General features: G+C 35.8%; 1 protein-coding gene across 1 annotated transcript in view; it reads right to left on the bottom strand.

The window, feature by feature from the left end:
• Positions 1-1,605: 1,605 nt before the first annotated feature.
• Positions 1,606-16,051, bottom strand: part of TPGS2 (tubulin polyglutamylase complex subunit 2) — a 54,349-nt gene continuing 39,903 nt past the window's right edge. The window contains exons 5-8 of the mRNA XM_044657846.1: positions 14,285-14,407; positions 13,103-13,216; positions 2,824-2,981; positions 1,606-1,833 (exon numbers count right to left, since the gene is read on the bottom strand). Of these exons, the coding sequence (XP_044513781.1) occupies positions 1,606-1,833; positions 2,824-2,981; positions 13,103-13,216; positions 14,285-14,407 (623 nt within the window). The remainder of the gene's footprint in view (positions 1,834-2,823; positions 2,982-13,102; positions 13,217-14,284; positions 14,408-16,051) is intronic.

The following is a 16,051-nucleotide window of genomic DNA, read 5'->3' as shown; positions in this document are numbered from 1 at the left end:
CCTCTTCCTAGAAGAAGCTCTCCTGAAGGAAGTGCCGGGACTTTACAAGCCTGAATAAGCATCCCTCACTGGTGAGTATTGTTAGTGTCTTTGGATTCTGCTATGAGCTGTTTGTTTCCATTAGCCTGTAATTAAACTTGTTCATTTTTTAGTCTTGTGAGCCTTGATGCTTAATGTGGTGTTGGTGGCTACACCTTGATGTCTGATATTTAAATTCTCCCATGATCTAAGCAAGGGCAATAAGCCAGAGAAGTGCAAGTCCCCCAAAATGCATCTACATCATTTGATTCAGAAGAGAGCTTTTGACACAAAGGTTATATGAATAAAGAAATATGGAAAGAAATGGTGCAAAGAAAGTGAGCTGAATTGAGCAAAGCAAATCATAACTATAACTTTTAAAAATAGAAATAGTGTGGTCCAGAAAAATATCCTGGAGAAAGGGTTCAGAAGGAGGCACAAAGCAAATAGTTCATTTTTAATACCTATATTGTTAAAAACAAGAGGTGATGTGATATAATGGATAGATTATTAGACCGGGAGTTAAGAAGACTTGTTCAAGCCCCACTTCTAACTCTTAATTGGATCTTTATAAAATTATCACTTAACCTCTTTTTGCCTTGGATGATGTTAAGAGCCAGCCAGGTATATAGATCATAATCTGCATCTAGGAGTTACCCTTTCCCCCTTAAAAGTGTGAAACATTTTATAGAGTCAGCTGTAAATAACGGAGCTTATGGCTTTACTTACATGTTTTTTATTCATTTGTTGATTTGGATAGTTTTGTTGACTTAATAAGTTTAGAGGAAAGAACTCACAATAAGAGGGATATCCTGATACCAGTTTGAAGCTTTGGCAATTCCATGTTGTTATATGGGATATCATTAGTGACCTATTAATTGTTTTCAGCATCATTTCTCATGTGGAGTCATATAAAACATAGTTTGAGATGGATTTATGGCAACACCTAAAAGAAAAGTGCAAATGTTGCCTCCTTTCTTTAAAAATCCAGAAAAAAAATGTAACATTGGCAACTGGACAGAAATTTGAATGCTAATATAAAACAACTGGAAGGCCAACAACAAAAGCAGCAAAGAGTAAAATGAGGTGTTTTAGAGGTAATTGCAACAAAGAAAGCACAAATGTACTTACAGTAGGTGTTTCTTGGAAGGGAAATGTTAGGACACTCAAGGCTTCACCAGTCCCTTACAAAAGGATATTAACTGTCAGGGGGAAGTGTAGTACGTGGACATGTGTGTATATGTGAGATGGGGCATGGAGTGTAGAGGGATAATGCTGGGTTTCAAAAGATGTTTCCTACTGCCCAACAGGGAACAAAATTGCATTTAGATGCAATGTAATTATGCCATTTGCTGTTTTATAAATTCAGAGGCCTAGGGAACCCAGTCTCTCAGATTTGTGGCTTGAACTTCTCCAGTTTTGATGAAAAAATTCCTTTGATTACATGTACACAGTCAATGAGATCCACAGCACCACCATCTTGGTCCTACAGCTGTTCATTCATTCATGGGGAGTCCTGAAGGCTGAAAGAGCCGTTGGGGGGGCGGGGTAGGGGAGATTGGGGTTGGGTGGGGAGGTAGGAAATGCTTATTTCCGGATAGAGTTTCCAGGGATAGGGGATGACTTGATGACTGGAGAAGCTGATGAACCTCTCTGTGAGCTTGAGCTCTGTAGAGATGACCTCTTTTTAGAGACTAAGGTCTTGCTCTTGCTCTTAAACACCTTGCTGGGGTCCAACTTGTTCATGAAGATGCCATCGTCTTCAGCAAGAACAGCTGTGTTGTAGGTGATGGGTTTGTACATATTGAACCATTGCTGCAGAATAAAGCAGTAGAGACAAAGAGGTATATAATCACCAAGGGAGAAAGGACACCTTGCCTCTGAGCTGACCTGGAATTGCCCCAAGGAAAAATGCTCAACAAGGAAACAAAGGAAGGGAAAGAAAAATGAGCAACTTATATGAATTATCTGGGAAGTATTATTCCCTCTGGGGTGATGTGAGAACCCATGTCTTTAATGCTCCAAAGACCAGACCTCTCTTTATTAGGTCTCATATTTTTTAAAATGGATTTGATTTTATTAATATAAATGACACTAAAGACCATGTATAGCCATCATCTTTGCTGCTGTACTCTCAGGACCTCTGGTACTTTCCATATGTAGGGTTCACATTTCTTAAAATGAAAGTAGTTAATAAAAGTGAAGTCAGTTCTCTACTAGCATCAGTACAATGATCGAGGACAATTCTGAGGGATTTATGAGAAAGAACGCTATCCACATCCAGAAAAAGAACTGTGGGAGCAGAAATATGATTGATCCCACGGTTCAGTGGGGATATAACTGGGGATGTAGATTCTAAATGATCACTCTAGTGTAAATATTAATAATATGGAAATAGGTCTTGATCCATGACATATGTAAAACCCAGTGGAATTACTCATTGACCATGGGAGGGAAGAAGGGAGGGAAAGAACATGAATCATGTAGCCATGGAAAAATATCCTAAATTAATTAGTTAATTAAATAAATTTAAAATAAAATTTTTTTTATGAGAGTGAGGTCAAGGGCAAGAGAAGCACCTTGGTCAACTGAAAAGCTATCTGTGAGAGGAGCTGCAGAGTGGGCATCATGACTTTTGCTCTACCCCTGAGGATTTCTGGGCAGTTGTGAAGATAACAATACCACCTGCCTTTATAGATCTCCTATCTGCTATTTTATTGGCTGTGAAAAGCCAGTGATAAAGTCTTGGGAATCTTGATTTAGGGACTAGAAGACATTAAGGTGACTGAAACCATTTCCTCTTACCTTGGCCTGTGGGCTAATGCCATAGCTGGTGAAGGCATACTGCCACTGAGGCAGGCCCAGGTGAGTGATCAGTAGCCGATAGTAAGTAGTAAAGGAGTCGCTGAGAAAATGCCAGTATAAAGCTCTATCAAGAAACCAGATCTCAGAATCTTGGGGAGCTATTAGAATAAAAGAAAAGGAAAATAGCCAATGAGGAACAGTCATTTATAGAATGTTGAACAAAAGAAAATGCCTCAATTAAGCCTCACAATCCTGTGGGGGAGATGTTATTATATCTCATTTTTATAGATGAGGAAACTGAGGTACACAGGTTACGTGACTTCATCATTCAGCTAATAATTGAATGAAACAAGATTTGAAATAGGGTCTTCCTAACTCCAGGTTCTATGCTCTATCCACTAGAGCTTAAAAGCCAAAAATTAAAGGTTTTAGATCAATTATGAACATTCCTGCAAATTGGAATGATTGTACTAGAACCATATTCAGACAGCAGTCATTCTAGAAGTTGGAGCAAATGTGGTGTTACAGTAAAACCCCCAAGAATGAATTCTCAGGGTGGGAAGGAAAAGCTATAGTTTTGGCTTTGGTTCTCTGCCTCCACTTTTAACTGGAGGGTTATCTTTCAAACTCAAGGGATGCAGAGGACATTGAACTTTCATCTTCCTATCAGTGGCATAGTAGCATACTCAGATCAAATAATGCACTAGTAAAGATCAATATAATATAGATTTATGACTGCATAAAGATCTCGGCAAAGAAACTACTGCATGCCTAAGAGGAAATTTTTGAACATGAGCATGAACAGGATAAAAGGACTTGCAGCAACTAAGAGCTATGAGCTACCCTTTGCCACATGTGGAGGGAGAGGGGATATTTTGGACCCACTATTCCACTATACCACCTTAGAAAATACTTTTTTTCTAAAAGCTATTTAAGGCTGGATGAATAAACTGATTCTCAACCAGTAATCTTGGAGAAAGCATACAAGTGGAGGTTGAAGATGATGGCATTAAAAAATCACCCCCAATTCCCCAAGTACCCCACAAGGGAAAAGTATAACCTTGCTCTGGAGCCACAGTCCATCTTTAAGAGTGAGTGCTGGGATAAAGAATCTTATTTATTTGGGCTACATATCTCTGAGATACGAGACCTTTATTAGAAAACTTGCAGCAAAGGTTTTGTCTTCAGTTAACTATTTTCCTTCTATGTCTAAACTCTTTGGTTGTGTTTGTGCAAACATAATTTAATTATATATAATCAAAATTGTTCAAGTTATTTTCTCTATCCCTTGTTTGATTGTGTGAATGCTTCTCCTGATCATTTTCCAGTTTTCCCAATAGTTTTTTGTGAAATACTTGGTTAACCCATGTAAAACAAATATGTTTCTATGTTTGCTCTTGTACGGTATGTAACTTATCTATTCCATAATCCATCTCTTAATTTTTAAGCTAGTTTATAATACAGGTGATTATAGCTTGATAGGATAGTTTGATATTTGGTACTATTTGGCCACCTTCCCGCTGTTTGAAATACTTGACCTTTTGTTTCTCCATATTAATTTCACTATTAATTTCTTTCTAGATCTATAAAGTAATCCTTTGGTAGTACAATGGGTATGATGATGAATAAATAAATTCACTTACGCAATTTTGTCATATTTTTCATATTGGCCTACTCATGAGTAATTGAAATTTACTACAATAATTAGGTTTGTCATTATTTTTCATAGAGACTTTATAAAGTTCCTATGTGTGTCTTGGTAAGCAAATTCCCCCAATTTTTTACCTCTGTAATTATTTTGAATGGAGGCTTTTTCTGCTGGGTTTTGTTGGTAATAGACAGAATGCTGATGATTTATGTGGGTATATTTTATATACTACAAATTTTCTGAGGCTATTGTTTCAATATTTCAATTTCCTTTTTTAGGGTTTTCAAAATCTTATCTGCAAAATGTGAGAATTTTGTTTCTTTTTTGCTTCTTTACCTTCAAGTTCTTTTTCTTCTCTTATTGCTATGTCTAACATTGATTTTTAAAGTTTAACAACATTTTATTTTTTTTCAGTTACATGTAAAAACAATTTTAAACATTCTTTTTCTAACATTTTGAATTTCAAATTCTTTCCCCCACTCCCCCTTACTTGGGACAGTAAGCATTTGATATAGGTTATATATATATGCTACCATGCAAAATATATTTCTGTATTTTGTCATATTATGGAAGAAAACACATATTTTAAAAACCCATAAAGAAAACAAAATGAAAAATAGTATGCTTTGATCTGCACTCAAACACGTAAGTTCTCTCTCTGGATGTGATAACATTTTTCATCACGAGAGCTTTGGAGTTATGTTGGTATATTTAATAACATTAGCACTATATCAAACAATATATCAACTTATAGCTTATTTTAGTATGTTGTGTGAGTTACTGGTCTGTATCTAATTTCTGTCAACATGTTTTCCAATATTCCCAGTAGTTTCTGACAAATAATTGAGATCACTGATTTTATTGAACATCATATGTTGCTGTGTTTATTTCTGTATGTTGTGTGCCTAATCCGTCCCACTGTTCAACCTCTCTATTCCTTAATGGTTACTAGATAATTTTATTAATGACTATTACTTAGTATCAATAATATGAGATATGGTATTGATAGATCCCCTACCTTCCTACCTTTTAGCTTGTTACTATTTCCTCAATTCCTCTTTCTTTTTATTACTATAGCTAACATTTTTAGAATTATGTTAAATAATAGTAGTGAGAATGGGCATCTTTGTCATACCCCTGATCTTATTGGAAAGATAACAGATTATGGTAAAAGTTCCTCAGCATTTGATATAAAGATATGGTTTTGTTATTTATATTAAAATTTGTAATATTTGTAGTCTACCTTATATTTAACCAACATTACACTTCAGGTGCAAAACTAACCTGATCATAATGTATAATCTTTCTGCCAGCTGTAGCCTACTAGCTAATATTTAAAATTTTTTGCATTACTGTTCAATTTACCTATAATTTTACTCTGCTTTTTCTCTCCTAATTTAGGTTCCAAGACCATAGTCATATGATTTGATGAGATTGGAAAGGTGACTCATTTTTTTGTTAATGTAAAGTTTATGTAAAGGAATTATTTTTTGAATGCTTGATAGAATTTACTACCTAATCCATCTGGCCCTGATGGGCATTCATTTGTAGCTTATTCAATTTTATTTTCTGATACTGTATTATTTAAATAGACTTTTTTATTTCTCTACTTTGTATTATTGTAAGTATTCATCCATTTCCTCTAATTGATCAGTTCTGTATTGATATTCTTCAATTGTGAATTATTTTTCCTTTTTTAGATAAAATTTGCTTTCTTTTTTAAAAATCATATTATCTATCTTCTTTATTAGTTTTTTTTTTTAAATCAGGTCCTGGTTTTGTCAGTTCAGTTTTCTTTGCTTGCATTTTTATTGAACCCTTCTTTAATTTTCAGGGTTCTTAGTTTAGGAGTTTTGATTTATTATTGTTCAAGTATTTTAACTGTGTGCCCAATTCACTGATTTGTCCTTAGAACTGGAGGAATTCCATGTGAACTGGAATGACCTCCAGGAAATGATGCAGACTGAAAGGAGCAGAACCAGGAGAACATTATACACAAAGACTGATACACTGTGGCACAATCAAACATAATGGACTTCTCTACTAGCAGCAATGCAATGATCCAGCACAATTCTGAGGGACTTATGAGAAAGAACACTATCCACAATCAGAGAAAGAACTGTGGGAGTAGAAACACAAAAGAAAAACAACTGCTTTGATCACATGTTTCAATGGGGATGTGACTGGGGATGTAGACTCTAAAGGATCACCCTAGCACAAATAATAATATGGAAATAGGTCTTGATCCATGACATATATAAAACCCAGTGGAATTGCTCGTTGGCTATGGGGGTGGGTGGGAGGAGGGGAGGGAAAGAACATGATTCATGTAACCATGGAAAAATATTCTAAATTAATTAAACTTTAAAAATAAAATGAAAGCATTTAGAGATGCAAATTTTCTACTAAGAATTGCATTAGCGGGGCAGCTGGGTAGCTCAGTGGAGTGAGAATCAGGCCTAGAAACAGGAGGTCCTAGGTTCAAACCCGGCTTCAGCCACTTCCCAGCTGTGTGACCCTGGGCAAGTCACTTGACCCCCATTGCCCACCTTTACCAATCTTCCACCTATGAGACAATACACCGAAGTACAAGGGTTTAAAAAAAAAAAAAAGAATTGCATTAGCTGTGTCCCATAAGTTTTTTTGTTTTGTTTTGTTTTGTTTTGTTGTTGTTTTTAAACCCTTACCTTCTGTCTTGGAGTCAATACTGTGTATTAGCTCCAAGGCAGAAGAGTGATAAGGGTAGGCAATGGGGGTCAAGTGACTTGCCCAGGGTCACTTAGCTGGGAAGTGTCTGAGGCCAGATTTGAACCTAGGACCTCCCATCTCTAGGCCTGGCTCTCAATCCACTAAACTACCCAGCTGCCCCCCCATAAGTTTTGATATGTTGTCTCATTATTGTTGTTTTCTTTGATGACTTTTTCTACTGTTTCTATAATTTCTTTTTTTGGCCTACCCATTCTTAAGAATTATATTACTTAGTCTCTAATTTTTAAGCCATTCTTCAAGGGCCCTTTCCTAAATATAATTTTACTGCATTGTAGTAAATAAATGCAGTTATTAATTCTACTTTTTCACACTTTTTGCCTTTATGCCTCAATACACGGTGAGTTTTTGCAAAGGTGCTGTGTTCAACAGAGAAGTAAATAGATACCTTTCTATTCTCATTCAGTAACTGCTTTCAAAATAATGTCATTTCCTAGATTGTCTGTATTCACCTGTAGTCAATACATAAGAAGTTTCATGCCCACATGTATGCTATTTAATATACTTATTAAATACTCTTGTTCAGATAGAATAAGATCAAATGTTTGTCATATTTTTCGAAGACAAATAGGTTCTTCATCATAAGACTAAAAAAGATAGCCTTCATAGACCAGTTAAGTGATTAAGAAGCAGATCTTAAGGTCCTTATCTCATTTGCAAGGCAGATATCTTTTAATTGGGAAGTTACAAAATATTATTTTAGGAATGTATTCTCCATAGCTGTAACTTTTACCAGTTTGTTTTTCTAGATTCAAGTATAAAATTTGAAGAACTTGCATTGATTTAGAATAGTCTCCAAAAAAGGTAAACGAATATACATTTCAGAAAGATATTGTTGCTATAATACAATTTGCTTCATCTTTATTTTCACTAATAAATGGGAACTTCTTTTAGCAAAAATAACTTTTGGAATGCTAACTGCATCCAGAGAAAGAACTATGGGAGCAGAAACACAGAAGACAATTGCTTAACCACATGGGTTGATGAGGATATGATTGGGGATGACAGACTCTAAACGATCACCCTAGTGCAAATATTAATAATAGGAAACAGGTCTTGATCAATGACACATGTAAAACCCAGTGGGATTGCACATTGGCTAAGGGAGGGGGGTGGGAGAAAGGGAGGGAAAGAATATGAATCATGTAACCATGGGAAATTTTTCATAATTAATCAATAAAATGAAAATAAATTTTAAAAAGTAACTTTTAGAGTCCTTTGGCATAAGAAAACCAGCATATTTTGTGATAATGTATAATAGTTTTATAATCAGTATCCGATATTATCACCCAACTGTATAAAAAGCTTCCTTTTAATGGACCATGCTATTAAGTTAATTACTCTTATAACAACTTGAAAAACTATACATAATTCTTCACTCGTATTTCTTAGTACAAGTAATTGTCTATGAAGCACACAATCTATTCAAATTGCATGAGGAACTGCATTAAACTACTGTCTAGAGTTCTGTATTTTGACCTAAAACCTAGTAGATCCCATCATGCAGATTCTAACACCCCAGAACATCATGTCTGTTTCAAAAATATTTTAATTATAAAAATATTTAAGCAAAAATTTAAGTGACAAAGATAAAAAATTCACTTAATGTGTCATTGCCTTCAATAATTTTACAAAACATTTTCCCTGACAGTTTCAACAACATATCATATATATGGAACAAAATGAGCATTCTTAATTACATCTGTTGCTTCATTTACTTGTAGTTCAAAATAGGAAGATTTTATTTTCCCAGTTAATTTATCACCAATGTCTTCACAAGCATTAATAATTCTTCTTCCTACAATGAGAAGTATTCAAAGCTATTTTATATATTATTTTAATCATATTAGTAGTCAGAGCTAAAACAAACATTTCTATTTGCTAATTAGACTTTTTACACTTAGCAATTTTTGAAGAAATCTTGTGAGATGCAAGCAGTCCTTTTGATCATATGATTTTTGAAAAAGTTAAGTTTTTTTAAACATACTATTAAAAGAATCTAATTTTTCTGGAAAAATTCTCATCTTGCCAAAATATGCTGTTTATGTATTTGAAGATATAATCTTAATTTCTTAGGTTGAATGCTATTTTCAGCTAAAGCATTTGTACAAACATAGTAGTCTTTCCTCTTTGGCAATAACAGTATTTGTGGATATCAATGACAAATAGAGTAGGAGAAAGTCAGCCCACCTGAAAAATTGGTTCCTACCCATAACAGTTGATGAAACAACAGAAAATAGAGGTAACAGATACAATGAGATTGAAATTCTTAAAGTGCAAAAAAGTTTCTAAATGTTGTTAACACATTATGAGCTAGGAAGAAATTCTTCATTGACCAGCTGAGGGACTCATTCGTTATCTTTGGTGGCTCTTTAAAAGTAAGGTGCTTTTCAGGGTGTTAGTGAAGAATTCAGTACAGAAGGCAGCTTTTAGGAGAGTGAACTCTGACAGCTGAGAAGAAAACCAGCCAAAGAAGAACCACCCAGCTTTTTAAAAATGCATTTATTTATTTGTTTGTTTGTTTTAAACCCTTACCTTTCGTCTAGGAGTCAATATTGTATTTTGGCTCCAAGGCAGAAGACTGGTAAGGGCTAGGCAATGGGAGTCAAGTGACTTGCCAGGGTCACACAGCTGGGAAGTGTCTGAGGCCATATTTGAACCTAGGACCTTCCAGTCTCTAGACTTGGCTCTCAATCCACTGAGCTACCCAGCTGCCCCACCCCCTCAGTTTTTTGAGAGGGAATTGTTCCTTATTTCTCTTCCCCATCCTCACCATTGGCTATGGCATCTTGCAGAGAAGTTGATCACCCATGAGGAAACTATATAAAGTAGGGAACCAGATTCAAGGAACCCAAAGGAGTAGTTCTTAACAGAGAAGCTGCACCCAAGGGGAACAGTATGAAAGAATACCATAAGAAGAGATTTGGCCCCTGATAGTTCCAGGTATGAGTTCCCTTGGAAGTAGAAGTTCCTTTTGCCATGTGTAGGTCCCATGCCTCTCTACTAGGAAACCATATGTATATTTCCCATTGACAGCATGGGTAGTTGTGGGAGAGGGCACCACAGGTTTATGGGAGGAATTTTTTTAAATTCCTGTACATGTTATAACATTTCAGGCAAGTGCCTTTGCACTGAACTAATTGTATCTTTTGGCTATTAAAAGCACACTGTTGAAGGCTTTATGGGGTGTAATTTTTTTATTATGATATATTTTTTTTAAATCAGCAAAACTCCATCTCCACCCCCCACCTGCAAATTGAAAATGAAAGAGAAACAAAACCACTGTCACATATATGTAGTCAAGCAAAACAAATTTCAACGTGGACTGTGTCCAAAGAAATTATATGCATCATTCTGTACTCCGAGTCCTTTACCCCTTTATCTTCTGGAATCATTGTTGGTCACTGGTCAGAGTTAATAATTCTTTCAAAGTTGTCTTTATCACATTATTGTCACTGTAGAAATTGTTCTCATTCTGTTCCCTTTCCTATGCATCAGTTCCAATCCATTTCTTATAGCAATAACATTCCATCATATCTACATACCATAACTTGTTCAGCTATTCCCCAATTTATGAGCAACCTCTCTCCAGATTTCCATTCTTTGTCACCTCAAAAAAGAGGAATAGCTTTATTTTCTTATCATCAAGTCTTTGTTTTGCTTAATTCCTCTCTACTAATTTATCTGTTGAATCATGTGTATGTTTGTCCCCAAATATTGAGTGAGGGGATATTATCCTCTTCTTTGAGATGAGAGTGTGGCTGAAATGCCGGCTGATCTCTCTGCCACCTCCTGTTTCTGTATAGATGTCTACTCATACATCTAGATTATACGAATTAATTTTCTTCAACTTTCTTTTCCCTTTGCCCCCTAGAATATACTATAAAGAATATACTTTCTATTCTACTCTTAAGATCAAGATAGAATAGAACGACTCTTAGACCTTCTAATTAAATTTATTCTATGACCTCTAAGGATGATAGAGTTCAGTGGAGATATATGCATTATCTCTTTGTATTAGAATATAAGCCTTAGATTTCTGGAAAACTTCTGGTGGTGGCTGCTAAATCATGTGTGATTTTGTCTGACTCAGTATTTAAAGTCTTTCTGGATATTTGCAATATTTTTTCTTTGGCCTGGAAGCTTTGGATTTGGTCTATGATATTCCTGGAAGTTTTTGTGATTTCTTTTAGGAAGTGACTTGTGGATTCTTTCTTTTTATATTTTTCCTCTGATTCTCAGATGACTAGGAAGTTTTTGATGTTGTTTTGTTTTTTAAGATTTCTTAAAGTATGTCTAGGCTCTTCTTTTACCTGGGGAATTTAGATAGTCCAGTGATTATTATAGTTATTTTCCTTGATCTGTTTTCTAGGTCAGTTAATTTTGTTATTAGATAACCTGGTGTTTTTATTTTTCCCCAATCTTTCTACTGTTTTAAAATTTGTTTTTGACTCATGGAGTAATTGGCTTCTATTTGGTTCATTCAGATATTCAAGGAGTCTATTACTCGGACACAGTTTTGTACTTCTTGTGCCAAATTATTAATTCTTTCCAATTCTTTAATAGTTCTCATGTCTTTTCCAACTTTTCCCTCTAGCACTACCATTTCATTGACAAAAACATTTTAAACTCTTTTTTCAAAACTCTTGCTGCTCTATCTCTTCCAGAAGTTCAAGTTAAGTCAGTGCCTAAGCTTGGTTTTCTTTGAGGTTTTGTATGTAGATGTGTTAAAAGTTCTTTTATTTTGAATTTTTGACTTAAGCATTTGTGCCATAATAGCTTTTTATGGTGAGATTCTTTTTATGTTTGCTTATTCTTCCAGCCTAAAAGTATTTTTCACTTTAGACTTGATGTTAGGGCTATGCTCTGTGTACATCTGAAGGGTATGTGTGGCTAGTCCTGGTGCAGCTTTCTTGTGGTATTTGTTGTCCTGTCTTTGGTGGTCTTGGGCATAGCTCTGATTGGGGACCTATAAGCTTTCAGCACTCTCCAAATGTTCTAATTTGGAGTAAGGACTAATTGCAGTCTCCCTGATCTGAGTTCTGCTAGTTCATGGCCTGGGTTTGGGTCTGAGCAAGGGGAGACTGCTGCTGGTTCAGTGACAGAACTGTAAACTCCTCTTTGCTCTAGAACCCTTACCCTGGTTATTCCTCTGTGGGGTCAGAATCACACTGCTGATGCTTGCTTCTGAACTCGCTCCTTTCTCAGAAGGCCACTCTCAGATACTAATAGCTTTCAGCAGTAGTTTGTCCTGGATCTGTGACCTGAATTGACGAGGGGGTTACAAATCTGACAGTTGGCACCTGTCTCTGTTAGAGGTGCTGAGACGTGACTCTGGTAAAGGTCTGGGATCTTTGCTTGTTCTGCTGAACAGTCTTTCTCTGTACTGGAATGCTCCCCAGATGGCACTTCTGGCCAGGTCCTGTCCTCCTTGTCCACAGACCTCTTTCTGTATCCTTGTGCTGATTCAGGATGGAAAAATGACTCACTGTGGCTCTATCTTAGGTTTGAATTTTTTATTTTATGTTTGTCTGTATTTTGTCTGTATTTCTACATAAATGCTTTTTTGTCTTTGCACCAACTTTAGCTGCTCTAGAGAGTTTTCCCATTCAAACTAATTATATATTTATCATGAAAGGAAAGCATTTAGCTTTCTAAGAAATGAAATATAATAATTTTTATTTTAAAAACTATGAAATATATAATTTAATATATAATTGTATTTTTAAAATATAATTATAACTGTTCTCAAGTTATTTTGATTTTTTTTAAAGTTAGATTGGTTTTTTGGAAACTAGCTTATATAATGCTAAACTTTACCAAAATGAATGATGAGGAATATAAAATGTCATGGTGCTTTTGCACAAAGATGGCTTAACTTTAAGTTTCCACACTTTTCTTTCAATTTATCTGAGTTATAAACTTGTGCAAACTGACTTCTTTCTTTCGATGAAGGTTGATTCCTATCTACAAAGGCATCTGTTGGTAGATGAAAAGTCCAAAAGGAAAACTCTTTATAGACACTAAAGTTAATTTCTCAAACAACTGCTTTTATTTAAAAATTGAAATTTGATACACATTGATTCAGATTTGACCTTGTTTGAATATACTGTATTAAGTCATCTCTGGACTGCATTCATGAGTATATATATATTTTTTTCTTAACTTGGAGGTGAACTTTGTTTTCACTAAAAAAAAATGTAGATGTGCTTACTTGGAAGTCGTGTTTTAAAATATCTAATAATTTTGGCCTTCATTTCACTCCCACTTTGAGAGGATGTCATATTCTAGTCCAGAAAACTATTTAGGAGCCTTATAGATTTTATCAATTTTCATCTGGCTACTGTTATCAAGACCTTTTTTTTTCCCCCTTAATCTGCCTGAGTGTATTTTTTATTTTTAGAATTTCAATTTTTAGAAGTAAAGGGTGGTGGAGAGGGGGCAAAGAATGTACATTCTTGAAAGCACCTAGCATTAAGAATTAAGTAACTCGAGGGATGACCAAGGTCCTAATAAAATCCTAGCATACTGGGTTGAATGGTAGAGGAACACTCCCCTGATAAATAAGATTCTAATCCTTTGGTACATGGAGAAAAGTTGTCTTGGGCTCTAATTGTTTATCACCTTTTCTTTCTTGGTAGGACCTAAAAGAAGTTTATTATATTAGTGGCACAGTGTGGTATGATGGGAAGACCACTGGGTTTGGAATGGGGGAACTTCAGTTTAAACTTGGCTCACTGAAGTGCTACCTCCTGACTTTCATTGCCCTGGGTCTATGTCCTCATTTGAAAAACGAGGGGCTTGTACTAGATGATAAATAAAGTCCCTTTCTAGCTCTAACTCTATGATTCCATGAAACAAATGACCTCTAAGTTTGTTTCTAGCAATAAATCCCAGGATTCTATGACCTTGAACATATCAAAGAATGAGACAAAAACATGATCATGCTTTTACAAGCTAAGGAGGATTGGTGCTGTTGGTAAATGCTTTTTTAGCATTAGGAATTCCAACCCAAGTCTTATCTATAGAATAGTATCTTTAATTTACCTGGTTTATCTTTTTTATAAACAAGGCAGACTTTCCCATTCCCACTGCAGGAATCCAGTTCAAAAATCCTATTTCTAGAGTCAAAGTGTGGCTTCTCGGGGTCATCTCCATTAGGTACGAACACTGAAATTTAAAATAATGATCAAACAAGATAAAGCATATAATTATTAAGAAGCCAGGGTTAGATGCCTACAAAAATAACAGGAAAACAAAACACATATACATACTGAAATTGGAAATCTTTTCTAATTTCAGTCAAATGAATTCTAATTGATCTCTTCTGCTTAACAAAGTCTTCTGTCCTTGCTCTTATAATTACAAGTAGACAGAGAAAGAGGGGACACCGGGAATGGAATTCTGGTCCTGGGGGAGTTACTACATCATGGTACCAGTTAAAACATTGTCATTAAACAAATCTCAGGGTCCCTTTTCAGCATGCCCTTAAATTAGTGCACCATATCAAGAAATAATGTAAAAGACTCAGGAATGTATTAAACAGTGGAAAAGAGAGTAAGCAAAATTTCAAACTAATTGAAAATCTGAGGTCTTTATTAAGTATGAATAAGGATGGGAATGGGTCTGCGCTTTAGACCTTTCTGGTAGGTCAGGAGTACCTGTAGACAAGCTGCTGGTAGAGAGAGCGATTGAGGAAATTTGCTGGAAATCCAAAGGAAAGCTGTCTTTGGCTGTTTCCCTATAAAATAGCATCCTCCAATGAGACTGGAAACCATCTCTCTTGGAATGTTATAGCTCAGTCTGGCTTTTCTTGGCTCAGTCACTAGTTCTCTTTGGTAAAACATTATTCCCATAAACCTTCCCCTATCCACCCCCTTATAAATGGTATAAAGAGACCAATCAGAAGTGTAAGGGGTATAAAGGGGTTTTGGTTGAGTGAATATTAAAAGGTTTGGTTGCCAGGAAATTGAATAATTATCAATCCCCAATTAAAAAATAACCTAAGTCAAAATGACTTTTTTGGAAGTTTATTTACAAATGAAAAGAGGAAGAGAAAATAAGAAAATCAGAGAGAGGATAGGATAAGTAACCAAACACATTAAGTAATTTGCTCTGGCATCGTAGTTAAACCCAGGCATATCTAATTAGTCCTCAACCAGAGGAGGCTCAGCTGGAGGTGAATGAAGCAGAAACTTCAGTCACAGAGGCTCTTTTTTTTTTTAAATAGGCAATGGGGGTCAAGTGACTTGCCCAGGGTCACACAGCTGGGAAGTGTCTGAGGTCAAATTTGAACCTAGGATCTCCCGTCTCTAGGCCTGGCTCTCAATCCACTGAGCTACCCAGCTGCCCCTCACAGAGTCTCTTTTGAAAGAACAGTTCCTTTAGAGAAGTCCAGGAAGATTTAGTCTTTACACTCACCACGTGTAATTCCAAGGGAGAGATTAACAGCTGTCTCACTTGGTCCAAGGTCTCAGCCAGGGTCGGAGCTTCACCAGGTCCCAGTCACCCACCACAAGCAGAAGTGAGCAGCTAAGAGCCAAAAGGACTGAGCCCTGGAAGTCCTTTTAATTTATCCAGGCCATTTCTTTTGTCACTTCCTATGCCTCCCTTCCAGTTTACGTGTCCAATCACAACAGACGCTTTTTAAAAATCTCATTATCATAGAAGCTTCTGGTTTTGGCATGTTGTTTAGCAAATGGCCAGAACTCATGTGACTCACAGGGTACAGCTCTCTCTTCATTCATATTTCATGGGACAGTCTTATAATAATAGCTGACAGTTATATATAACTTTAAGTCTTAAGCACTATAA

The sequence above is a fragment of the Gracilinanus agilis genome, chromosome 1, assembly GCF_016433145.1.
Source record: "Gracilinanus agilis isolate LMUSP501 chromosome 1, AgileGrace, whole genome shotgun sequence".
Taxonomy (NCBI): Eukaryota; Metazoa; Chordata; class Mammalia; order Didelphimorphia; family Didelphidae; genus Gracilinanus; species Gracilinanus agilis.
This window is presented reverse-complemented; position numbering and strand designations above follow the sequence as displayed.